This window comes from Crocodylus siamensis, chromosome 5 (genome assembly GCF_052110815.1).
Source record: "Crocodylus siamensis isolate JL-2025a chromosome 5, ASM5211081v1, whole genome shotgun sequence".
Taxonomy (NCBI): domain Eukaryota; kingdom Metazoa; phylum Chordata; order Crocodylia; family Crocodylidae; genus Crocodylus; species Crocodylus siamensis.
Genome location: NC_143399.1, coordinates 176355814 through 176383052, shown reverse-complemented (window position 1 = coordinate 176383052; position 27239 = coordinate 176355814). Strand labels below are relative to the sequence as shown.

Genomic DNA, 27239 nt, shown 5'->3' with positions numbered 1-27239 from the left:
ACCAGTTTTAGTCATTTTGTTTCTATACTATATATAGGATCCAATCTTTCTCCCACTGAAAGCAATTGGCAAAAATCCTATTTCCCTAGGTTTAATGAGTAGTTGTAACAAGGCACTCATCCCAGGGCAGCTGCAATGCCCCCTGTTGGCTGATCAACCCTTGACTGGTCTAATTCCCTTGGGCACTCTCTCCTTCACTTGCCCACCCCACCTTGATGTTAATTTTTCAGAAAAAGGGAAAGGGAGGCTGCCTCAGGGCTTCCCACATATAACAACAGATGTCCATGGTTACTGCCTTACGGGCTAATTACATGTCTCCAACCTCCCCTTCATACCACACCCATGCCTCTAAGATATTGTCTGTCCAGTCAGTCTTATCACTCTCTTGTAGGGGTCTTGGTTTACTTGGCCTCTGCCCCTTTTTTTTCATGCTGGGCCACTTAGCTCAGTTTCCACTGCGCTGGACCCAGCTTCTGGGCTCCAGCTCTAGCCTTGCCCTGTCGGACTCAGGTTTAGTTCCCCTTGTGTGCTGTGGCTGCCAGACCTGCAGTAAGCTATCATAACCTCAGGTCTCCAGCTGTCTATTTCCTTGCAGCCAGCTCACTCTAGGCTGAGATCTCCTGACCAGCAGCAAGTGCAACACTTTACCCTGCTGGGCCTCTCCACTGCATGGTCAGCAGGGTTTTGACACTGCCTGGCCTCTCTAGCTTCAGTTTTTCTTCTTAAAGTAACATGATCCTCCAGCTCTCTGTTACAGAAGTGTAGACACAAACGGCTCATTTGGAATGGGTGTTCTGATATTGCTAAACTGTGTAGTAAATTGCCACAGCCTTATGTTCATCATCGTTTCCATTACTGCAGTGGGTGGGCAGGACACAACAATACTTCATTACTTTGTCAACAATAGATAATGCATAGTATATTAAAATGACATTTTTGTCGCATTTAACTCAATAATTTATTTTTACTATTTTTTCAGTTTCATAGAAATAAACTTATTCTTGGCATTAAGTAGTAATATGATTTTATGCCTAGATTATTCAGTGGTAGTGCATTTGAGTTCAGTTATGTTACATATATATTTTTATTCTTTTCTTCGATCAGAGTAGCAGAGATCACTAAGACTGTTTAGCTTAGTGAAAACTAACCAGATACTGCTGTGAGGATGAACATGAGATTTGATAAACTCAGTAACAAATAAAGCATAAATCTAAACATTCTTCTTTACAAAAAAAATTAAACTCTGAATAAGTTAATAAAATAAAAGTTATCTAGTTTACTTCAGATACAAAATCTCAACAACTTAATTTAGAAATCACTATAATGCACATGCAAAAGGAAAATAACAATATTCAAATTCATAACTGGGAGGCTTCCAGTATAATCTTCATATTTTAATTTTCTTTTCATATATAGCTAAAAGAAAAAGGCAAAGCCAACCTAATAGTAATCCAAGGTTCTGTAGGAGAAACATCAACCAGGGTCGCCGTGTCTGAATGTGAGTCATTTCAGGAAGCTAAAAAAAGAATAAGACATCAGAATGAGAGCCGGATATATTCAACTCTGGGAAAAATGTCTTATGGGAAAACAAGAGAAACTTCATTAAAAAAAGAGACTTTAAATCCTTGGTTTCTGAACATAGTTACAAATCTGTAGCATGCTCTGTACATTATACAATCACAGCTACTTAGAGTGAAATATTTCAATTCAGCTTGTTCCATCAACTTAATCTCTTTTATAATATTAGAGTTACAAATGGGTATACAAAATGTGCTACATTTTCAAAATGTTTTAATAACGGTACATAATTGCTTATAAGGAAATGCTTACTTAGTCAAATTAGTGATTCCCATTTGTGGGAATAAACCAGTTTTAGACATTTTGTTTCTGTACTATATATAGGGTCCAGTCCTAGTCCCACCGAAAGCAATTGGCAAAAATCCTGTTTCCCTGGGTTTAAAAAGTACATACATGAAAAGTATAGTCTGTTAAATATGCATTCAAAAATTAGCTTTTATGGTTATCTCCATAACTGTTAAATGAAATAAAAGGGTACCAGATCTTTAGCATCATATTAAATGCTACTTTCATATTAAAGCTTCTCTTTCTCCTTACATGATGTCTTGTATGACAGTAGTCATGATAATGCATGCTAACTACACCCACAGTAGCTTACCCAGTACACCCACCAGTAGCATCAGGTTCAAATTATTTTCTTATTTCCTTTTATCTTTTGTATTTATGTTGATAGTGTTCACATAACTATATTATATGAACCCCTAGCAATCAAATGATATGTTTCCATTGCTTATTGTAGGTGCAAATTTATCTTTAGATAGTATTATAGAATCATAGTATTTTACTGGTATTTACTATGTTTTTCTTTCTTCAGTACTTAAATGCTTTAAAACATGATAAAATATTTAATGTAGAAATGGGTTCAAATCAAAACCCTGTCTACAAAAGCTGTCTCCAGATTAAAGTTTTGAATCTTAAAATGGAAAAAACTAACCCCCCCCAGATTTAGCTATCTCAAGTCAGTGAATCCAAATTTGTTCCAAATCTGACCTGCCATAGAGTTTTGTGTACTTGGGTTCCAGTTAAGTTTGAGACTTGAACCCTGAATTTGAAATAAATTTAAACACCTCTAATTTTGGACTAATTCAAATTTGGATCAATATTTGAACTGCCAAGTTGCAAGCATTCAGATCTTGGGATTTTGGAGGCAAGTACTGACAGCGAAGGCAGATCTTAACCTGAATCCGGGAGTGTCTAACCTGGAGTTTTAGTTTGGGCCTCTCCTTAACAAGTCCAACTCTGTAACCAGTCTATATCCACAAAACACAACCAACCAAGATCTCTAAGGACACAATGATAGAAAACTTCATTTTTTCCCTTCCATTATGCAGATTCAGATTATTTCTGCTGATGCCAATGAGTATTTATGGTATGTATTCATACTATGTTAGTAAGATAGCCTGCATGCAAGTTATTTAAGAAATAAGATCCTAGCAAGTGGAATTCCTATGTCGGTTTATAGCAGGGGTGGGCAAAGTCTGGCCTGTGGGTTGGATCTGGCCAGTAGTGGACTCTATTTCCCAGCAGCCTCTGCCCTCATGGCTGGGGCCAGTCTCCATGGAGACCCCAGCCACATCTGTCCTGTGATAGTGCAAGGCTGGGGTTGCCATGGAGACCAGACCCAGCTGTGCTCACATGGCAGAGGACTGCTCCAGAGCTGCTGGGATCTTGTGGTGGGGGCAGCTTGGTCCAGGGCTGGGGTAGAGCTATGATCCACTGCCTGCATGCTCCAGGCAGGGGTGCACAGGCGGCAGATCGCAGCTCTGCCCTGGCTTTGGACCATGCTGTCACCGCTGCAAGAAGCCAGGGCAGAGCCGCGATCTGCAACCTGCACATTCTGGGCAGGGGCATGGAGGCAGCAGACCACAGCTCTGCCCTGGCCCAAGCTGCCCCGCTGCAAGATCCTGCCAGCGTGGTTGGGGCCAGTTTCCATGGCAACCCCAGCCTTGCACTATGCATGGAGACCAGCCCCAGCCATGCAGGCGGAGGCTGCTGGGAAATGGAGTCCAGCTGCTGGCCGCATCCACCATTTTGCCCGCTGCTGGTTTACAAGCTGCTCTGTACTCTCAGTCTTCTAACTGTATTACTATATGCATACTCCCTTTTCTCAATTTCATGTCATATGAAAGTAAAAATGAACTGCAGCCACAGCATCAGCTATTCATCATAGCCATCAGTGAGTTCCATCCTATATGACTTTGTGAAGCACAGAAGGCAAACAACCATTGGCTGAGGTGGGCCATGAAAACCAAACAGGGGCCACTGACAGCAGTCAAAATAAACAAGGAATTATGTGCTGTGCTCACAATGGTGACACAAGGTACCAGTCAACCCTGATTTTAGTTCCTGCTCAGGGGAAACAAACAACCGGGATTTACTCCCCACTCAAGTCAGTAGCCACCTTACTCCTGCATTTTCCTCACCAACTCTCCACATAGGAAAGTTAAGAAACTGTGGGTGCATCTCCATGTGCAATTAATGTTAAGCAATAAACTCTGGTAAATATCTCACCAGGGTTTACATGTTTACATGTGCACCCAGGACCCTAGCACATTGAGCTGGGTCAGAGCAGCCCTAGCTTGCAAGGGATCTGGGGGAATCAGCCTGCTACCCTGGGTCTGTTCTGACCCAGTTCAGTGTGCCGCAGAGGGGGTGGCTGGGGCACAAGGGTGCTTCAGTGCAGGGCTAGTTGGCAGCATCAGTGTCTACATGTGCAGTAAATGATGCCACTGCAGGTTAATATTTGTATTTAGTACTGCAACCTAACAGGGCCCACACGTGTAGAAGCAGGAACTTTACTGTGGAGCTAATTAGGTAGCTCCTCAGTAAACATCTTATGTAGACATACTCTGCAAGTACTAAGCTGAGAAGAGAAACCAGTGGTTGATCCACCAGTTACTAACTAAACAAGAGAACTGCCAATGTATTGTTCATCCTCCTAGATGCTGCTGCCAGTTTGTGCCAGTACAGCATCACAAGAGTAAGTATAGTTTAAAAAATAAAATAAATCTTTAGCAAGTATTATTCTGCACAGCATCTAACCTTTATAACTACATGACCTCATTTGACTTTGTTGGCTGGTGTGTGTGTGTGTGTGTGGTTTTGTTTTTTTTAAAGAAATGGAGGCCTCAAGTCAGGCTGCCAAATCCTTAATTAGGTACTTCAGTACGTAGCTGAGCACCCAGAAGCTCCTCTGATATCAAAGCAGGTAATTCATTTATTTTCAGAGATCATAAAATGATTAGATTAGTAAATAATTTTCAATAACAAATAAAGTGATAAATTACTGCTATAGGACTACTCAGGAAAGCAAAATTATGTGCTTGCTTAAAGTGTTTGCAAGCTTGGGTCCTTACAGAACAGAAAAGGACAATACATTTATCAAATAATTCTTTTGCTATGAGTGATTTGTTCTGTTCTACTCTGTGCACTGATTCCTCAGTATTGATCCAGACTAAACAAATAACCACTTGCTGGATAACAGTAATATTAAAGAAGAGATTTTTGAGGGCATTTTAATGGATAATCATAATTACTGACATACAAAAGCGTGTTCTGTTCTCAGTCTAAACATAGGTCAAGTACAACAAATCTCTCACTGTGTAGGTCACACAGAGCATACAGGCAGTGTGTTTCCTATCCATTAAACAACTAAGGACATGATCCTGCAGACACTTATTTTTGTGCTTATCCTTAAGCCCATTGACATCAACAGAAAAATATTGTTAAATACATGCATGTACATTTGTAAAATCAAGTCATTTTTTTTTCTTTGCTTAACAGGAAGATGAAGATTTCCAGAATCCTTTCCAGCAGTCTGATGATTATTAGGAATCCTGATGTCTGTCTTCCCTACTCTTTCTCCTTTCCATTTTCTCTTTTTAAAATGAGTATATCTCAATGTTTTGCTAATGGAAACAGAATGACATTTTTAGAAAATGAAGCCTTTTAATTAACCATGGAAGTGTTACTGCAAAATCTCAATTGAGGATTCAATCACTGAGCTGCCCTGGCAATGATCCTCCATCAGTATTTCACAAAGCAGAAACCAGTGACCTTGTTTTGTTTGTTGTAGATGCTTCTCTGACCACCACAGGAAGGATGTGCAAGTCTTAGAACAGATACTGAAAATTATAGTTAAGGTTTTTTGTATAGCATTGGCAAGGATAATGATGGTTGCTGTTGTGGGGGGAAAAAAGTGAAGAATATTAATAAAAAGCAGAGACTTGCCCTATCTGTGCAGAATGATACACAATATATAAAGTGCAACTGATTTTCTCTTTAACTGTCATGTATTTGTAATTTGTAAGAAAAAAACAGACTGTTAATTTATAGGTCCTTAAAATATGCTATTAAAAACTTTTGCAATAATTCATTTATTATAATATCAAACACATAAATGTGGGTTAGCAGGTAGGCCTGCGCGAAGCAGCTAATATTCACTTTGGATTTGGATACAGCCGATTCGGTGGGGAGTCAGTGGGGCTGGCAGGGGTCCCACCGTGGTCCCCAGCCCCCACTCCCTGGCCCCTAGTACTTAACAGTTCAGAGTCAGCTGCAGCTCCCTGCAGCAGCCACCAGGGACTATCCAAATCATCAAAGCTCTCCAAATCTTTTCCAAAGATTTGTGAGAGCTTTGAATCAATTTAGACCTTTAAATGGGTCCCCTGATTCGATCTGATTTGGATTTAGAGATTCGGCTGGTGGCTGGTCCCAGAGCAGTGGAGCCAGGTGATGGATGGTTGTGGGAGCTGCCACATGCAAGCTTCCCCCTCCTCTACTCCCCAGTGTAGAGTATTTTTAAAAAGTGCCAGATTTTTGAGAATTCCAGATTTTTTATATCCGGATTGATGAGGTTATACTGTGTGTATGTGTGAGAAAGTGTGTGTGTGTAGCACAAGCTTTTATGAAGGTCACTTCATCAGATGCCATAAAAGAACATGCACAAATTTGTATAAGAGAAATAAATTAGAATACTAACGGCATCTCAATCACTTCTGCCCATAATCCCTTCCACACCTCAAGTACTGCCCCTGGCCTGGTATCATAAATAATGAAGAAAAATATCAAAGCAGACAGACATCTGGTAAGTTTAGCAGCTTATCCCAAACATCTGAGAGAGAAACTGGGATAGAAATGGAGACATTCTTGCAAGATTTCTGGGCTTCATAATTCTGGTTTTCCAGAAAGAACAGAGAGAATCTCTCAGATTATTTCAGTTTATATACATCAAGTCCCTACTGAAACAAGGAAATGAAGTGTATATAAATATAGGAGAATGAAAATGGAAAAAAGTTAACCAGGTGAATATTGCTGGCTGAAGTAGTTCATTATCAACTAGTTAGCCTAGGTTTTTTAGTCTGGTTTTTTGGAACTACAAAATTTAGTTCCTTCAGTGTCTCTTCTTGTTTTATGCTCTTTGTATCCCTTGTTTTGCCCTTTTTGTTATTAAACATGTTTATTGTAGCTGTGCTCAGGCACCCAAATGAATGGGGCTATACATGGTTTGCGCACATTGAAGCAGCAGTGGCTTTTGGTGAGAACAGTGCTTAAACTCTGCACATCCACACCTGCTGGCATTTTTCAAATCCAAAAATGTATAACTAACACACCTCTAAGCCAGTGGTTTTCAACCTGTGGTCTGCAGACCCCTAGGGGTCATTTCCTGGGACCCCTAGGGGTCCACAGACTGTCTAAAGGTGACTATGATCAATCAAAAGTGTGTGAATACCCACACTTCCAATTCAAAGGGTCCACACCTCCGTTCAAAATTATCAAAGCGGTCTGAGCCTCCATTTAAAATGTTTTAGGGGTCCACAAATGAAAAAAAAGTTGAAAACCACTACTCTAAGCTCTTCCCACCGAACCCATGCTTGAGCCCTCAGGTTCTGGTTTTCCTGAAAGCAGCCACTGATAACAAGGTCAGAGTAGCCCCACCGCTGAAATTCTGGATTTGGAGCCCATCAGAAGGTGTAAGTGAATGCAGCTTGGACAGGACATGTTTGGTCTGGTCCTTAGCAGGCCCCACTGCTGCTGCAGTGCAGAAAATCCCATTTTACTTGGCATTATACAAACTGGAGTAGAAGACAGCCCCTACCTTAAAGAGTTTACAATCTCCTTAAAGAGTTTACAAGAAGAGTTTTCTTCTGTTTCTCTGCTATGCTCTTTTATGACATGTTCAAAGGAAAATAGAAGAGACTGCAGTGCTCACCATTTCTGCTAGTGATAAATACAAGAACATTCCAGCTGTGACCGTAAAAATCCAGTTCTGAACACATGGGTCAGTAGATACAGAAAGGCCAATGTAAAGTCCTAAGAAGGCAGTTAGTGCACTTATAAAATTCATTAGAATTGCAATTTTTGTGGAGAGCCCTGTACTTAAGAGCACGGCAAAATCTCCTGCATAGAAAAAATAAGAGGAAGACAATTTATTACACAGCTGATAAAACATTTTCAAAATCTTCTGATAGTAAATCACATAATAATTAAGATATACACAAACACAATGTATTGGGTAATAGATTCGGGGCATCTGTGACATTTCCAACTTGGATACATTCAAACGTGAAATCACATGCTTTCCCAGAGTTTCTAAATCTTTCTTAATTGGGAACTTGCCAGCAGAAACCTTGTGATTATATCTGTAACTTGGCCTTTGAGTCTTTACTTACAGGTGCTGTATGTCAGAAAAAATGCTGGGTTTGATTTTGATCTTGGGAGGATAATTTCATTCATTGCTTTCAGTGAAGGTACTCCCAGTTAGCCCTGTGATAAGTTATATCACAATTACCCATTAAAATGTTCCCCTTCTATTATATACTACTGCATGAAAGTCACATAGCACAAGTATTTTGGAGGAAAGTTAATTGCATTGTCTTGTTACCCACACCAGTTTGGCTGTAATTAATGTTTTATCATTCTGGCCTATCAGTTAGCAAAAGTGTTTGTAGCCTCTGGAACCAGTACACTGAGAAGTTGCTTCTCCACAGTGCAGAGTTGGAGGGATCTATGTATATGTGTAGGGCTAAAAATAATGAGTAGGAAAAGCAGTGCTAGCAGATCCGTTTGTATTACTGAAAGCAGTGCTGTGTATCCACAGCATTTCTGATAACTAGCAGCAAGACTAAACCCAATGTGGGGTATGGACTTCTTAGTTCCTTGATTGCATGGTGAGGACCTCGATGAATTCCATGTTTCCTCAGCCATAACCACAGCTCATCACTTTGTTTGCTCCTGGGTGCCTGACAATAAGGAATGAGGTGAGGCTTCTGCTCAATGGGAAAGCTTATACCTGTGTGCCAAATCTAAGTCTCTGTGCTTGAACGTGGGATTCTTGCAGCATTTCCCAAACCATAGGGAGTGCCGTCTCCCAAGGAAGTATAAAAGGTTCTTTTCTGGGATGAAGCACATACAAATTACTGAAGCAATCTGTAGTAACCTTTAGTGAAGCTGGGCACTCTTGCACCCTCCTACCTCATCTGCCCCTGCAAGTTCCACTACCCTTGCTTCCCCTCACCACAGATTAGTGCTGATCACCCCTGCTACCAATTGCTACCAATGTTAGATATGAACCCACAAGGTTTGGGAAATGTTGACTTAACAGATCAGGACTTGTACTACATAGATTCATTGTTTCTCTTCCTTTAGACTACACCAAAGTAAATACAAGTATTAGTTAAGAGCAACAGCCTATCCCTAATTAGAGAGCTATGCTTCTAGGTAGATGGAACAGCATGATCAAAACAGACCTTCAAGTGGGATCAAAAAAGATCTGCAGTGAGAGCTGTATGATACATTACAGCATATGCACAAATTGATGTGGGGTTGGACACACCGACCCAACCCTCAGTGGCTGATGCATCCTCTTGAGGATATTGTGTGCAGTGGCAGCAAGGCACTAGGGAAAGATTCACCCCTACTATTTATGCAGAAGATGGGATAAAAGGAGGGCTGTGCCCTCTTCATCTGATCCATCCAGTGTACCAAAGGTAGAACAAGGCAGGATCCAATAAAATGGCATTGTTACCCAAGACCGTGAAACTGGTTAGAAGAAATGAGCAATGATGTTTGCTTACCCATTTCATGGGGAATTTCATGGCATAAGATAGCAATAGTAGTTGTCACACCCGTTTCTGTTGAGGATGAAAATGCTGCTCCTATTACCAGGCCATCAGCAAAATTGTGAAGGCTGTCACCCACCAAAACCATTATTGCTAACAAACTAATTCCTTTGCCTAGGGAACAAAATCAAAAGTAAAACCAAAAATGTATCACATACTTCTACTTATTTGCAAACCTGTGCTATTAATTGAACCCAAACTTTGTGTTGTGAAAAGCCAAGACAACTAAAAGATGACTGTTCTTATTGTACTGGTTTCAAGAATTTAGCATGGAAAAACAGCCAATAATATATTTCAGAACTGCAAATACCAGGCAATAGCCTATTTTTGTCTCTCTTTTTTTTAAAGTAGGTAGACTATTTTGACAAAAAGTTTAGATTTGGTCTGAGCACCATTGAGTGATTTACTCCAAGGATTTCTCATTAACTTCACCCTAGGGTGCTCAGGCTCATGTTTGCTCCCCCCGCCCCATCTCAAACTGTTTTTCCTTAAAAGGAGGAGTTTATCCAAATTGGGTCAGAGAGGTGTACAGCTGTAATGAAGGGAAGAATTTAGCCTCATGTAAATGGTACTTTAAACACTATGAGTAGGACAAAATTAATGTTTTCACAGCCTCATCTTTAGGCAAATATTACATTAGGGGAAAGAATTCAAAAGGCAAAACACCTTAAAACACCATCATTAGTACAGTGTCATAGCATATTAGTTCTGACCTTTGTTCCAGTCAATTAATGAACACCGTGATCATGCATACCACTCCTGTCTCTAGCATCAACAATAGAGGTGGCTGTTTTTCTTTCACCTTGTTTTCCATGACCTTACTTTAGCACTGAACATCAGGCTTGTGCAAATATGGAAATATTTGATTTGGATTCAGATTCAGCCAATTCAGAAGTCAGTGATTTGATTTGGAGATTTAGATCTCTGTCCCAAATCGATTCGGCCAAATTGGCTTCGGAAAATTCGGTGCTGATTTGGAGCGATTCGGTGATTTGGCCATAGATTGGCAGATTTGGATGAAAACAGCAGAGTTGGTAGTTCCATCAAGGAGATAGATGCAGGGGTTTCTGGGAAACTGTATCTCAAATTGCTGAAAGCAAAACTCATGTCACTTGTGTGTGTTAAGGCAGTTTTGGATGAAAACAGCAGGGATGGTAAACTGTAACAGGTGGCCTTACCAGTGCTGGTTATATCTCTGCCTGCCCACCTGTTAGATCTTTACCAGCCCACCTGTTTCTCTTTTGCTCAGGCAGAAACAGCTCACAAAAGCAACAGAAAGGCTGCAGACAGAGGCTTATATGCTGTTTCTACATCCCTCCCACAGAGCACTGTAATTGAAAGGGGACTCAGGGAAAGATCACAGTCACTGGCCAGTTACAGATGTCAGTCTTTTCCCCCCAACTCCCACTCCCTCTTTTCAGTTTCTGTTCCCTTGAAAGACTGCCTTCTGAATCTCCAAATCTTTTTTTCCAAATTGATTCAGAGGTGTTTTTTTTGGTCTCCCAGTTCCATTCAGATTCGGTGATTCTACCTCCGAATCAAGCTGAATCATCTGAATTGAATCAGTGACCAAAGCTCTCCACACCCTTACTGAACATTACGTTATTTGTGATCTAGCATTCGGCATTGGGAAGACTACTAACCACATGCATGGTAAAATACATTAAGGCTAGAGACCGACATTCAAAAAGCCTGAGCCTGAATTGTTTCAACCTTTGCGGGTTAGTCTAATCTGCCTAAGCTGAACTGGTTTGTAACAGGACAAACATTCTCTCTCGACTGAGGTAATGCAGGCATTTCCCTATTCCCTGCTGGCTGCTCAAAGAGCGGGAGTATTGCCAGATCCCAGCCCTCTCCTAGGACCTTGAGGCAAAGGGTGCGGCGGGAGGGTGTGCAGTGCATTCATCTGTTGCTGATGTGGTGCTTTTCAATCTCCTGTCCCTGCTTCTTTATACTGTCTGCAGCAAACTGACAGGGGAGAAAGCCGTCAGGGAGCTGATAACAGTGTTTATCACCCCATCAAAAAAAATACCCTCTCACCATTAGTTCAAATGCTTCTTAAACAGCTTACCAGCTGACATGTTGATTAGCTCCAAAAAGGCCTATGTGGTCACTGTTCTGTCTGCTTGTGTCAGTGAAATTGGAGAAACACACACACAGACAACTCTCAGCATTAGCTAGATTACCACATGCCTAGGGTCCATGGTGATGGGGTCTGTTCTGTGAGAGATGGGAGGGAGGGGGGTAGGGGAGTCCTGCTTGTCCAGCAAACGGTGAAGGTGGTAGGGCAGGGGGAAGCCAGGCACACCCTGCTGTACCTGCAGTCTCTTCTGGAGCTGCAGCCAGGGAGCAGAGGGGAGGGGCCAGCTCTGCTGTGCAGCAGAGAGCTCCACCCATCCCAGAGAGCATGCCAGAATGCTGGGGGAGTCTGGTTTATCTTAAACCAGCAAGGGGTCTGGGACAAACATTGCTTAAACTGGTTTGAGTCAAATCAGTTAAGCCTGATACTGCATTCAACCAGGTTTAGCTCAAACTGGTTTTAGCCATTTTCAGACTGGTTTATGTGCACTGAACAGCTGTTCTGTTACAGGTTTAAACTAGTTTCTGATCACTTAAACTGGTTTATGTGCAATGTCTGTCCCTAGCCTAAGTGTTTTGGGATAAATCTTCTGCTCGCTACCTGGACCAGACAGGTGGGTTGCGTGAACTCATACACAGGGGAAATACATTTTTTTTCCCCAGAAAATAGAGAAGCTGTAGGCTATAGCTAGGGGCTATAGAGTTAAATAATTAGAGCAAGTTTATAGCTGGTGCCAAAATCCTGAACCATTTTTGGTCCTGGGACAATTCATTCCATCCACACTCATAACCACATATGCCGCACACATTATATATCTCCCAGAAAGCCTGCCCAATGCCTGTGTATCCTGCATGCATAGTAGAACAGCAGCGGTTCTGTCCCACTGCTAAGGCATACCTGTCTGAGGGTGAGGTTACACTTAGATTACAATAAGGATACTTAAAACATGAGTGTCTTCATGGTAAAGCTCATTAAGTAGTGCTAAATACCCTCTGCATATCTCAAAGTTACACCACTTCAGGCAAGGGTTAACTCTGGGCGGGGCTACCTAGTTTGGGTTAGGGTAACTCCAGTCTCCTTCATAGAGATAAAATGAGCAATTTGCAGTCCTTCAGTATCTCAGGATGCACTCCCCACCACCCCATGTAGGGATAGAACCCAGGTTCGCTGTCTCCTGGCCAAACCCCTACTCACCAGCCCTCTAGTGGTAAGTAAGAGCCCTGCAGGCAAGAAACAATATTAACCCTTAGCTAACAACTGTTCACAGCATGTGCTAACTTTAACATCGCTTAACACTCCATGGTTTTAGTATGATCTAAGTGTAACATGTAACTTCACCCTGACTATACAAGCAGGGTCAGGATCAGCTTTCCTAACTACCCTAAATCACCTCATAGATAAAACATGACTACCCTGGGTTGTAAGGTGGTATTTCACAGGTGAATATAAGGTGGATATTGTTATTACAAGGTTTTATTGCAATACCATTTTTCCAGGGAAGACTGTTTTACAGAGTTGTGGGGGATGCTTTTCTTACATAAACTGGCTAAAGCCAAAGCCTTCAAACTGTTATTAACCTTCCCTCCCCCCAAGAAAACAAACAAACAAAAAAACACAGCATAAAAGCCTAACATCTGTATTCAGAAAATCCTCCCCAGTTGCCTGGGAGCCCTATAGGTTCAGTAACATTGGCAGGCTTGTTAGATTTTCTGCCAGCTTACAGAGCCAAATGTGGATGTCCCCAGATCACACAGCTCTTTCTAAACACTTTGGGCACTTTATAATCAATAGTACAGGACAAGAGTTGCATAGAAATAATATATTGCTGCACTACAGTAAGTTTGTGATTTGTCATAAGTATCGGCTAGAATGAAACTGTAGTTCACCATAAGATATTCAGTCTGTTTTATTTAAATAACAGTTGTGGAAAGAGGAATAGTGTAATTACTGGAACTCCTTCCAACATATTATCATCAATAATATAAAATGGGGGTCAGAGTAACTTTATGGCGTGTGAAACATTTTAAAGCTTTTGCAAATGTAGTCTTTGTGAACATACTGGACCGACATCGAAGAAAATCCATGCATGAAAAACCCTGAAGGCTTTTCCTTATTTTTCTTCATTCCATTTTAAATAACAATAATGTTCTTAACAAACATGTGAATACACTTTACTGCTCTACTCTACAATTTCCTATGAAAATAAGCATTTTAATTTAAATACATCTTTGAATAACCTGCATTACATTTGTAAATGTTGGTGCATTCTTTGAATAAACTAGGAAATGGGGCCCATAGCAGATTAATTTTTCTAGAGCTAGCTTAGGTTGGATTTTTACCACATGATTTCACATTTACAGGGTTTAATTTGATCAACCTTTGCCCATAAGCATAAAGCTTTTAGTTCAATGTTTTCATGGTTAATACCATATGCTCCTTACAAAAGCATTTCTGATAAATCTAATATGAATCAGAAAATGCAAATACAAAATGCTAATATTGTTTGCTGAGATAAAGACAAAAGGGATCTTACAGTCAGAAACATTAAAAGGACTTAGCTACCTAAATGGAGATCTAACTGGAATTTAAGACATGCAAGTGCAAAAGTAAATCCCTCTGCCTGACTCATTGATGGCTGGAAAATTCCCCAAGCACCTAAAACTGATTCTGTGCATGTCCAGAACTGCTTCCATTTTGTCAGGGCTTAGCATCTTGGTGTTTATCTTAGGCCTACTCTGCACACCAACAGGACTTGGCTCCACATAAAATACAGCAGCAGTGGCCAGATATGTCCAAGAACTACAGCTAGACAATGCCTCTCCCCTCAACCACACACCCCTTTTTATGCAATAGCTAAGTGGATGTAGACACCCTGAATTCAATGCCCCTGGCCTCAGGAGATATTCATGTTGCCAAGGACAGCGGTGGCCTGTCCAGATGCCATAAGTGGCACAGGCAGCCTCTATGTGGCATGCAGAAGATTGGGAAGGGGACAGGTAGCACAGCAGTAGATAGAGCAGGAAGCAGAAAGCAGAGCAGGAGATAGAATAGGGCAGGGGACAGAAAGCTGAGCAGAAAATTGGTTAAGGGAAAGGGATCAGGGTGGTGCTCAGGGAAGGTGCGTGGCTAATTTGTGGCATGCACATTGAAAGAGTTGACCCCCACTGGATGTAGTATGATCTATGGATGGCCATGTCCAGGGAGCTGAAAGATGTGAACTTTAACCCCTCAGAAGGAGAAAGGCCTGTAACCTGGTCTCCCACTCCCTGGGTGAATGCTTCAACCAGAAGCAAAGTATAAAAAAGGGTGGTTTGGGTACCTCTTCCAGATATCTTTAGAAAGAAATGTGTGATTTCCTCTCTCTGTTTTCTCTTAAGCATCTATTTCCAGGTGTAGTTTCATGGCTGTGAAATGCAAGGAGAGGGAGTTGTGTCCCCAACACTCAGGGTTAGATACGTAAGCCCAGAGAGATGAAATTTAAGACATACCCTGTCTTCTGTGTTTCTTATTAGCTACTGTGGGTGGCATCTTTCTCAGTCTGCTGGCTGTTGCGAATCCTATTCTGAGCTACCTCACTTTTCTTATCCATTGTTCGAGGAGTTCAAGGGCTTACGTCATGTGCCTGAAAGATTACATCAGCAATCGAATGCCTAAATCCCTTGGTTGATTTAGGCCTTAGTCAAAAAATGTATCAAGTATCAAAATAAAGTCTTTGAAAGTTTGTTATTTCTCAAAATATTTTTGTATAATATTATGCCTAGTTTTCCAATGCAGCAGGAGGACTGAGTTATGACCCAAAAAAATGAAATGGAGCAGGGAATTTTTAATGAAGAGATACTTGGAAAATTATCTCAAATAGAAACGTACTATATTTGGAGCAGATAACCTTGACACTGCCTGGAATATCTTTGATGTTTAGTAGATAGTGATGACTAAACAGGATTGCAAAATCTAGAGATGAAGTAGATAGTAGCAGTGAAACAGGTACTTGATGATATACTGAAGGAAAGGTCAGAATCAAGCAACCAGAATCCAGTTTTCAAGAAGTAAAATCCATGACAAAATGGAAACAAAGCCTACAATATCCAAAGAAGAGTACAAAGAAGCTAGCAGAGCCTTATGAGACTAGCAAAGCATTTTGGGTCAGGTCCTGAAACCTTAGTGTCACTAGACAAAAGGGAAAAGAATGTAATAAGTACACAGATTTTAGGTAATATAGGGTTCTTTCAGTCTTATCCCTGCTATGATATTAAATGGACTAAATGATCTACTGAGGTCCCTTCCAACCCTAACATATATGAATGTAAAGAGGTTATATACAGATACTCAAGAGCAGAATTAGGTCTGTACTATAGTGTCTCATTTTTTCATAAAGAAAAGCCAAGCAGAGACAATGAGAAGGTTTTCTTAATTCACTTAATCAGACAATAAGGGAATTGGTTGGTCAAAAAATAGCTTGGATAATATAATGAGTCCAAAGCTCCATATGAAGCATAAATCCCTGCAGATTTTAATAAACCTATTTCATTAACATGAAGGAGACAGAAGGAGTAAGGGAGGAATTGTTTTTAGTGTGGTGAGTCAGGAAATGAAGAGCGATGACAGTAAATTATAGACAGGTTAGTTATGTTAATCTGCAGTCAGGCAGAAGGCAAGGTGGAGGTGCACTTTATAGACTAACTGAATCAGAGAGGACATACAGAGATCAGGACTATCACATTTTGCTCAATGCATGCCCAGTCACAGTATCTGATGCAGTGAGCTGTGGCTCACAAAAACTCATGCATCTCTGATTCAGCCGATAAGGTGTGCTTCTGCTTTTGCTTCACAGTAAACAAGTGAGAGTTTCCCTGTAAGCGAAGGGTTTTGGAAAAATAGTTTACAATGGCGGGTAAACAAACATTGAAGCGAGGACCATCTAAGATTAATGAACTTCACAATTACAGGGCTGGCTAGCTGGAAACATTTCTTAAAACAGAGATTTAATTATGTAGCCAGGCAGCAACGGATGTGATGATGTAACACACAGAAAACAGAGCTAAGCCAGTTTCACACCCCATCCTAAGTCTTGGGATTTTGTGTTGCCTGTTTAGTCTTTTTATAAATACTAACGTTTTCTGCTGGTCGCCTTATTGTCTGTAGGAACTGCAGCAGCCTCAGAATCTTCCGGACTTTTCTAATTAAGAGGAGAGAGAATGGATTGGTTATAGGGGCTGTTTCAACCTGTTGTTATTAAACAATAAAAAGTCAAATAGCTCCACTGCTTTTTGAAGGAAACATTACCTGTTGCATCTACATCTATGCCATTATCATCACTGGAGTTACTAACTGAACACCGATCGCGTGGCTATTCTTTCCACAAGGAACTCTTAATCTAACTCAGACATAAATAAACCATTTTGGTACCATTGTGGTCTCTTGAGAAAATCATGGTTCATTGTTGAACCTAAAATTGAAGCCTAAAATTCACAGTTGAAAAGGACTGTGTTACAATTCAGGGAACTGTACAGTTTTTGTTATGAGTCAGCAAGCTTTGATGTAGCATAATCGTGGGTAGTGTGAAAGCATTTTTAAGGAAAAATAGTAGACTGGAATTTATACGGACTTATGGAGTCCATAATCTTATTAGCCACTTTGAAACTGCAAGATCCTGGTGGAGATGACAAGAAATATCGTTTGGAGATAGCAAACAAATATTAAGGTACTGGACTGCCTGAGTTTTGAAATATCAATATACCTGCTTTGGTAACACGCCCTCATCTTAGTTTTAAGAGTGAGTCATAAAAACAGCAGAGGAACCATCCTCTTTTTGTATTAACTGTTTTTCATGCACGGTGCCTACCAACTGGAACAGAACTGGGCCCCAAATTTCCTTCACTGTGGTGCACCACCTCATCTCCTTAGTCTGTCTAAACTGAGGATTGCAACCAGTTGCAGTCATTAGTAGCTGGGCAACAATGTTGTCGATAGGTAGAGGTGGTATTTGGCACCACAAGAGTTCACCCTCATTTCAAGCTGTAGTAAGTTCCTCTGGTGTAACAAATAGCTTTGCCCACGACACTAGAGGTTTGAACTCATGTACCTGATTTGCCTATCAACTTTTAGAACTGCGGCAAGGTCTTAATCTCACTATGCATTCCCTATTCTGGGAAATGGAGGGCTTTTGGCAAAGAAATAGAGAACCAGCTAGATTTCCAGTCTTAATCTCTGCTTAGTTGGGGAACCAAGGTATTAAAACTGCCATAGCTGCCTATACAGAGCTCACAAAGAGGATACTTTGTGCGAGTCAGCACTCACTGCTCCAAAGAACAGAACAGCAATGCATGCTGGCTGCAGTGTCTTGTGTGGTTCTCTTTTACTACAAATTATTGTGGCAGTGAAGTAAAAAAGGGGTTGTGTGCCTCTGAGGCACACACTAAAAAAATGTCTCTTATTGCTACATTTAAGAAAACAACTTTGCTTTCCGTGAGTTTAGCCAGTCATATGAATTCCAGCATTTATTCCAAGTTTTCTCAAAGTATTTATTCACATGGCATCTCTTTGAACTCTGTGTCAAAAATCCAAGACTAATCATCGACCTGAAAGATTTATTAGTTTTTTGTAGTCGACCAATGTTTGTCTAATAATTATGTACAAGGTTCTGAAAAACATGGGCAGCTCTCCTCCAAACTGACTCAGACACATTAGTTCCTATTATCCATGAATAGCTTTAGGATGGTTTTGGTCATTAACGTAAACAGGAAGTAATCATGCAACTTAAATTTAGTATGCTCTCTCTTCACTAGTTTGCTTACATGCATTCAGGCAACAATTTCCCAACTGCGGTCTGTGGATTGACAGTGGCCCATGGGTCATTTCTTGATAACCACTTTTCTATAAAAAGTGGTCCATAGAAATATTTGAGACCCACCAATTTAAATAAGACTGCAGCTACACATCCTGAAACTACAGACAATCTGAAGGAGAGACTGCCTTTGGAAAAAAGAAAAAAGCGCTAAAATGTAGCAACCCATGTAGATGCTTGAGCACTGCTCCATAGATCTAACTGGAATTTTTTAGTGATTAGGTATTTTCAGTTGTCTGGTTTTATGTACATATTCAAATAAATGGAAACATGTAGGCTGAGATTTCAGCTGTTAACTAATTATATACTGTATTTTTTTTGGACACAATCTTTCAATACATACTCTAGCTTAAAGTTTGAAAGGAGTTTGGCCAGGAGCTTCAAGGAAATGGGTATGCTATGTGACAATAGAGCACCCTCTGGTACAGGTTATTCATTAATAAAATATGCATTTTCCTAGGACAAAAAATTTAAATCAGGACAAAAATCACGCATCTTTTAAATTGCTTTGGGAGAACTTTCTCAACCCAGAACTGTCCTTATCAAACTGGACTGCTTGGTAGTTATATCCTTGCATGTGATTTACTTTTGAAGAAAAGGAAAACAGCAATTTTTTGAAAATATTCAGGGCAAAAGGAATTACATCTTTCTGTTTTGTATTTGTAGATGCTCTTTATAAAGATTTATGATTAAAATCTGCCTGAAAAGGTTTATTATGTACTGAGAAATCTACAGATACTTAACAATGCATCCTTTCTCAGGCCACAGAATGAGAAAATTAATAAACACTGAAAAATATTATTAACTTATGATATTAATTGGGTTTATTCTTTGAGATATACAGAGAAAGAAGAAAATCAAGTCAGTAAAGCATTTTGTATCAGGAACCTACCAACTGTATGGTTGAAGTAGATTTGTCTCTGTCTGAATGGTCATTTAATTCAGAATCCACTGGGAGGTCATGGGAATGCCCCAAGTGCCCATTAACTAATGAAAGGCTCTGCTGGATGAAGATGCTTTGCAATTAGTTCTGAAGCCAGATGGATACAGGTGCAGTCTTTGTCAGTTTCATGTTCAGATTTAGCATTTACATGACCTATGAGAGATCTTAGCTTGAAAATAAGAACAGTTGAAAAGACTGCAAGCTGTGCTAAACATTTTCTAATGCCTTTTCAGTTCAGAAAACTGAATCTGAAAAAAAGTTTAATGTTTTATAGGGAACTTCAAGACATTTATAGGAAATGACTTTGTTTTAAAAACGAAGGTTTGGGGTTCCCGGGTAAGATTAATAAAGAGTGTAATGTTTAGTGTTCATTTAAACACCTGGAGAAAAATAGTCTCTCTCTCTCTTTGGTTAAGTAAACACAAAGTCATTATGTTTTATTTATCAGTTGAATTACTTCATTCTTAAAATCTCACATGTAAAATCCTAACATTACAATGTTTATGCTATTCTCATTCCATTTAGGTTATGTGGTGTTCTTGTGTCTCAATCCTGCATTCATTAAAGGTGGTGGTGGTGGTGGGTTTGGATGCATGAGGAAGAGATTTCTGGTCAGGCCAGTGGTTAAGCATCCTATGTAAAACAGCAGCAGCAAAAGTTAAGCTGTTTGAAGCAAAATTAAGATGGCCTCCCATCCTGAGAGAATAAATGAAGCATCATGTTATGTGCTACATGATATCCTTGTGGGTAATGACATTTTCAAACACCAGGCATGCTGAGATAAAATAATAGAATTACTGAATGCATGGTATCCAACTATGAGACAATATTAATATAATACTAGATTTGAAGTTCAACATCTATATTAATTTTAAAAAATCCATTGGGACAGCAAATTGTGAGCAATTTGGTAAATTTTAAAGTGTAATTTTTCAAAGTGCCTTTAAAAGCACTTTGTTTACATTTTGCTTTCAGCTCTCCAGGCAGAGCCAATATGAAACGACTTCTGTATAGAGGCATGCTTTTCACCTGCTCCCATGCTAGCTAGGAAAGTTTGCTTATAGAATACAATAATTAAATTAACTAGCCCTTTTTAGAGTTAAATACATCAAACCTATGGAACAAAGTAAAGTAGAAATGGAAGGGAAGTCTGGTGGGAGTAGTTTGGGAAGCAGCACTTTATAGTTCGTCTTACTTCATTCATGCAGTTTATAATTTCAAAATTAGTGATTTAAAAAGAGATAAAAAATAAAGTTCTACCTGGTCACTTGGTGATACCAAAAGAAAGAAACATTTTTCTATCAGAAAAAACCCATGAATTCCTCCAATCATTCCTAAGAGTTTCCAAACATATTCTTTCCCATTGTAGATGTGTTCCAACTCTTGTGCTTCATGTTTATGTAACCCAAGAATCTGGAAAAAGCGGTGAAGTAAAAAGACTTTTAAAAAAATCATTTGGCTTTTGCTGTTTGTCCATAATAAGGTAACTGTATGCTTAAAGTTTTGCTTCACTATCACTGCTAGAATTATAATAATGTGTTTTAAGGTGTCTGGTGGACACCTGTGTAGATGGATGAAATTAAATAAGTAATGGTTTCCATTATGTTTCCATCAACCCTTGTTACTAAGAGCACTGTTATTTCCAGAGGCCTGTCTCCTTTTTTGTACTTCTGGAGTAGTTTGATCATTACAGTCTAAAAAGTTGTTTGGGTCATCCTCAGATACTAAATTCATAGAGAAAATGGCAGATTGAGGATGGAGAACATAGTAGCATTCCTTTAAAAAGCTTTGAAATAATAATGACTGGCCTCAGTAATCATCTTTTTTTCTTCTGCTAATTGTTTGTCTGCTACCCCTGGGAATTTTTCCCTTTTCCAATTTAACAGCTGTATTCTCTGTTCTTAAAAATTGCTGTACTTGTTCTCCTCCTCAAACCTGAAGATTACTTTGCATTTGAAAGCTTATTTAACTTTACAATTAATCCAATGGAAGACATTGCCCCCCCAATTCTTACTTCTTACAAAATTACTTCTTGCAAAAAATCGTGGACCATTACGGCTACAGCAACCCTCTAACACTGCTTTATATCTAAAAGACGGCACTTTAAAAGTGATACATATTATATACATCACTGTAAAAGTTAAGAGGTTAAATACCTGAGGGATTTAGAAGTACATGTTCCAATGACTTTTAATGACACTTATTTCCCTAAGTTTTCTGGTATTTCCAGTCCTGCCTTCCAGGCCCTTCCAACATAGAAAACTACCTATACCTGACACAGATAGGTGATTACTAGACAGCTATCTACCAACTTGCTCTTGATTTTTCCCAATCCAACAACAAGACACAGGGTTAATGTAATATGTTTGACTCCTTCCTTGGCTTCACACAGGACACAAAATCTATAGCTATCTCTACTGGTTTGCAAGATATTTCTCTCAGATCTTTTTCTTCCATTACATTTTATTAATGAGAACCTTTGTGTGAAAATAGGACCCATGTTTCTTCTGAGTTAATCATCTGTTGCCTTCTGCTTCTCACTCTTCAACCTTTCTCTGATTTTGCAAAGTGGATAGTGCAATGGGAGGGCTAGATCTATGACTTTTAAACCACATGGGAAACTTTATTTTATAAAAATAAGAGCACATGAACATTAGCTAGGTTGAAGATACAAGATTTTCTGGATATTGTTGTGGAGAAGAATGGAAAGAAGGCAGCATCATAAAGTAAGCATTTCTTTACATATAGGAATCATGCATGTTACCTGTGGAATTAGATGCAGCAGGGCATCTCCAGAAAGGGTCCCAACAGCTAAACCTACAAACAGCTGCAAAATGAGTGTATAGATTTCTTGACATGAGTTGAACAAAATGAGGGTTGTACCAAACATAGATCCGATAGTAATAAGCAAAACTGCAACAGTGCTGTAGCCATACTCTATGGGGAAAAGGAAACAAATAAAACCAATGGCACCTTTAATCATTGATTATTTAATTATTTGAAGCACACCAGTAGGAAAAGTGTGAGCAGTACTACATTCTTCTTTTAGATGCATAAGGGAAGGGTCAAGACCTACAAAGAATTCATTTTACAATGACTTGAAGAGGAACAACCCCACCCCAGAATACCAGGCCATAAAAGACAGATATGCTTCTACTGTGGAGATGACTGAAATTCAGAATACCTTACTTGTGAGGAGGCAAGATTGTCTCTCTTTTCTGTTTGCACTGACCTTTAATTCACTTGGTCACCATGACTGGTCCTTATAAATATTCACAGCTAATACTACCTTATTAGCTTAACACTGTGTGTACACCTGGTGGGGGGGAAGAACCTGTCAGACCAACCTGGTGGCCTTCTATGACCAGGTCACAAAATCCTTAGATGCAGGTGTAACAGTGGACGTAGTCTTTCTGGACTTTAAGGAAGGCCTTCAACACTGTCTCTCACCCCATTCTCACTAAAAAACTAGGGGACTGTCGACACCTACACAGTCAAATGGGTCACCAACTGGCTGGAGGACCACACCTAGAGAGTGGTAGTGGATGGGTCATTTTTGACCTGGAGGGATGTGGGCAGTGGGGTTCTGCAGGGTTAGGTCCTTGGGCCCACACTGTTCAACATCTTCATCAGTGACTTGGATGAGGGGGTAAAAGGCACCCTGTTCAAATTTGATGACACTAAGATGTTGGGGGAAGTGGGCACGCTAGAAGGGAGGAATAGGCTGCAATCGGACCTAGACAGGTTACAGGGATAGGCAGATGAGAACAGGATGGGATTCAACACTGACAAGTGCAAGGTGCTGCACCTGGGGAGGAACAACCGGCACCATACCTACAGACTGGGGAACTCCCTTCTCGTCAGTGCAGAGGCAGAAAAGGATCTTGGAGTCATTACTGATCCCAAAATGAACATGGGCTGACAGTGTGGGGATGCAGTCAGGAAGGCCAACAGCACCTTGTCATGCATCCACAGATGCATCTCAGGCAGGTCCAAGGAGGTGATCCTCCCCCTCTATGCAACACTGGTCAGGCCGCAGCTGGAGTACTGCGTCCAGTTCTGGACGCCACACTTCAAGAGGGATGTGGACAGTGTGGAGAGGGTCCAGAGGAGGACCACACACATGATCAGGGGGTAGCAGGGCAGGCCCTATGAGGAGAGGCTAAGGAACCTGAACCTGTTTAGCCTCCACAAGAGAAGGCTGAGGGGAGATTTAGTGGCCTGTTACAAACTAGTCAAAGGAGACCAGCAGGCACTGGGGGAGTCCCTGTTCCCCCGAGCACTACCAGGAGTGACTAGAAATAACGGTCACAAGCTGGCAGAGGGTAGATTTAGACTAGACATCAGGAAGAACTACTTCACAGTAAGGGTGGCTAGCATCTGGAACGAACTTCCAAGTGAAGTGGTGCTGGCTGCTACTCTGGGGGGTCTTCAAAAGGAGGTTAGATGAACACTTTGCCAGGGTCGTTTGACCCCAGTACTCTTTCCTGCCCATGGTAGGGGGTTGGACTTGATGATCTGCTCAGGTCTCTTCCGACCCTACCAACTATGAAACTATGAAACAATGAACAGACAATGGCCCAGAGTCTCCAACATATGTAGATGCCTAATACCCAGACACCTAATTGCCATGGGAATGATATGCATAAATAAGTTTGAGGATCTGGGCCCAAGCTTCTTGTTCTAAATTATGTCTGTTTTTGCTGTGTACTGGCTTCTTTTAGGGATTGAGTCAGGGTGTTTTCCTAGTTTAATAGGGTGTTTGGAAGACTGAAAAAATAATACTTATAATTTATGAACAGCTTACATCTTTATACTTTACAACAGGAATTAATTAATCTTTACTCTATGTTTATGAGGTAGGTGAGAAACAAGCACAACTATGTTTAAGCCAGAATATTCCAAAGTATTTACTAATTTGGGGTACATCAGTCTTTTTAAATCAGTGATGACTGTGACAGCTCAGCACCTCACAAAATGAAGGGGCATTAGGGGCTGACCTTAGGGGTTGAGTGTATTTCACTTTATATGCCTAAATGGACTGTATCATGAGTGACTGGTGCCTCTTGAATCTGGGGGGCAAACCTGCAGAAACTGTCACTGGTGGCGGACCTGTCAAGGGGGGCACCAACCCTACCAAGAGCATCAGTTTTGGCCATCAGGGGGGCATCGGCCCCATTAGGGGGGCACATGCACGCCCATGCTCCCCCTACCAGTTGCCGATGGACTGTATATAGGTGTGTAAATGCAGACTTTGGCATTTAGGCAATGTTCAGTTTGAGTATTGCCTGTTCAGTTCTACTGAACATGCCTGTTAGAACTATGCTTCAGCTAGGCAGCTGCCTGGAAAAGTAGAATGGACAAGTCTTTAAATTTCAGTTGGGCAAAAACTAGGACTACTGAGTGTTATACACCAAAGGAGGAGGCATAGCAGAAACCTTCCACCTTTTAGCCCAGTTGCCTAGTCATTAGGGCACTTGTCCAAATAGTGGTTGAGCCAGGCACAAGGTTCCCCTCACCATAAGGGAGATTGAACTTGTATCTTCTATTCCTCAGAAAAGGACCACTCTTTACGCTTCTTTTTGAAGCTGGCCCACTAGGTAGCCAAAAGAGGGAGCTTTGTGAAGCTGGGATGGGGAAAACAAAGCAGAGGAAGAATGGCTTGACGAGATGGTTTCTGCTCGAGAAAGAAGAGGGTGGTACGTAGCCTGGTTCTTGGCTCACAATGGGGAAGGAACATTATCCATTTTATTCAGAATATTACATGGAAGGTGCAGTGGGACAGCACAAAAGGGAGGCTGGAAATGGGTCTGGCCTGTGCTGTGGCAGTTAGTGGACTTTGTTGGGAAGCCTGAGACGTAGCCTGTTGGGGATGGGAAGGTGAGGGGGGGCAGGATTGGAAACCAGTTCTTTTGCTTCTCTGGGCAAGTGCCCTAACCACTAGGCTATTGGACTAAAAGGAAGGCATGTGTCCTCTCCTTCTCTTTTACTTCTGGCCAGTAGCATAACTAGGGAAGGACACGTGGGACATCAGCCTGGGGTGTCAATTCAAAGCAATGCCAGTATGGTTCCCTTCCCTCAGTAGTTTTTGCCACAGTAGTTATAGCTCTGTGCATCCCCGGTCTAGAACCTAGGAGCCAGGCTGGCACAGCCCTCCACCTAACAGTGTATCTGGAGGCATGAGGATTGGAATTTAGGCACATAAAGTAAAATACAATCTGGGTCCAGGTAACTCAGGTTATACTGCCCAACACTCAAGAATCCTAAATTAGTAGATACTTTTGACAGCTTAGCCCTCAGTGACTTGCCAAAGACCACACAGCAAGTCACCTAAAAACTGGCACTGAAACTCCTAGTCCTAGGCTCAGGTTACATATGCCTTACATCAGGACCTTGGCTTTTCTTTTTATTCCTTTTGGAAACATCCCCAGTTTAGGCTTTAAACCTGCAGAGACATTCTGATGGTCATAAAGGCCTTTGTCTTACACCATGCATTATAGATACTGAGCTTTATTTGGGGATTAACCTACACACATGCATTCCTGTTTAGACTCAGAAAAATGGGAGGTTTAATAGTTCATTTTTAATGAATATTTTGGATTTTCACTCATAAAAAATATTTTGTCCATATGAGATCATCATTAAGGGAGTAGTTAAGTCACTAGGAACCTGGAACCTTGTTCAATTCCCATTTCTGCTGTAGATTTCTTGCATAACCCCCGCTCTTAGCCACTCTTTGCCTTGGTTCCCCATCTGTAAAAGATGGACAGTAGCACTTCCCTACTTGACAGTGGTGTCATGAGGATAATACCTTAAAAATTGTGAAGTACTTGGAAAATATGGTAATAATAAGGACTTGAAGAAAAAGACACCTTTTTTCTGGTGAGTGTCAGCACTTCTTTTTCCTCTTAATTTTAACATTATGTCCACAGGCCTCTTTCCATTCCATAATCTACCATATTATTTACTATACAATGACCATTCACATTCATGTATGCAACAGGGAATTGTGATCCAGTTCATTCCCAGCAGCATCCTAATTAAACTTGTTTAAGCAATAGTCTAAATTCAAGGGTCTAAAGGCTCCAGCAGTCCTAGATAGATGATTGGCTGGAAGGATGCTTGGGAAGCCTACCACCCATATCAGCATATCAGTGATGTGAAACTAGTAGACGAATAAAATACTTCACAACAGACGAAAGTACTCAGTGGACTGAGTTGTAGCCATACAAGTGTGTCAAATTGACTTTCTTCTCCAGGCCAAGTTAAACAAATCTTGAAGCTCATATAGTTACTTTGCTGGGCATAGATACATTCAGCTGAAAACGTGCTTTCCTTTCACACCTTTATCTTTTCACAAGATGATTTACTTTTGCTGTGAAAAATTCACAAAATGAAAATCTGCAAAATCATATGCAGTAACTTTCTGGAGAACACATTAACAACAGTAATTCAGCACATCATGACACAGCATATCAGGGGATACAGTACTCAGGCCTGATCCACCACCGTGAGTTACCCTGAACTGAAACCAAAGATGTTATATTAGGATAAACCCAGAGGAACACTGTGGCTAAGCAGAACACTGGTCTCACCTACACAGAGGGCCTGCCATAGTTCACAGGCATCATATCTCCCACCGCCATCTTTGACCATCACTGCGGAAGGTACACT

At 40.7% G+C, this 27239-nt stretch overlaps 1 protein-coding gene across 1 annotated transcript in view; it reads right to left on the bottom strand.

Annotated features, from left to right (window-relative positions):
* Window positions 1-1387: 1387 nt before the first annotated feature.
* Window positions 1388-27239, bottom strand: part of SLC39A12 (solute carrier family 39 member 12) — a 47625-nt gene continuing 21773 nt past the window's right edge. The window contains exons 6-12 of the mRNA XM_090049703.1: window positions 22330-22502; window positions 20826-20978; window positions 19515-19625; window positions 16891-16954; window positions 9654-9812; window positions 7790-7977; window positions 1388-1516 (exon numbers count right to left, since the gene is read on the bottom strand). Of these exons, the coding sequence (XP_089905829.1) occupies window positions 1388-1516; window positions 7790-7977; window positions 9654-9812; window positions 16891-16954; window positions 19515-19625; window positions 20826-20978; window positions 22330-22502 (977 nt within the window). The remainder of the gene's footprint in view (window positions 1517-7789; window positions 7978-9653; window positions 9813-16890; window positions 16955-19514; window positions 19626-20825; window positions 20979-22329; window positions 22503-27239) is intronic.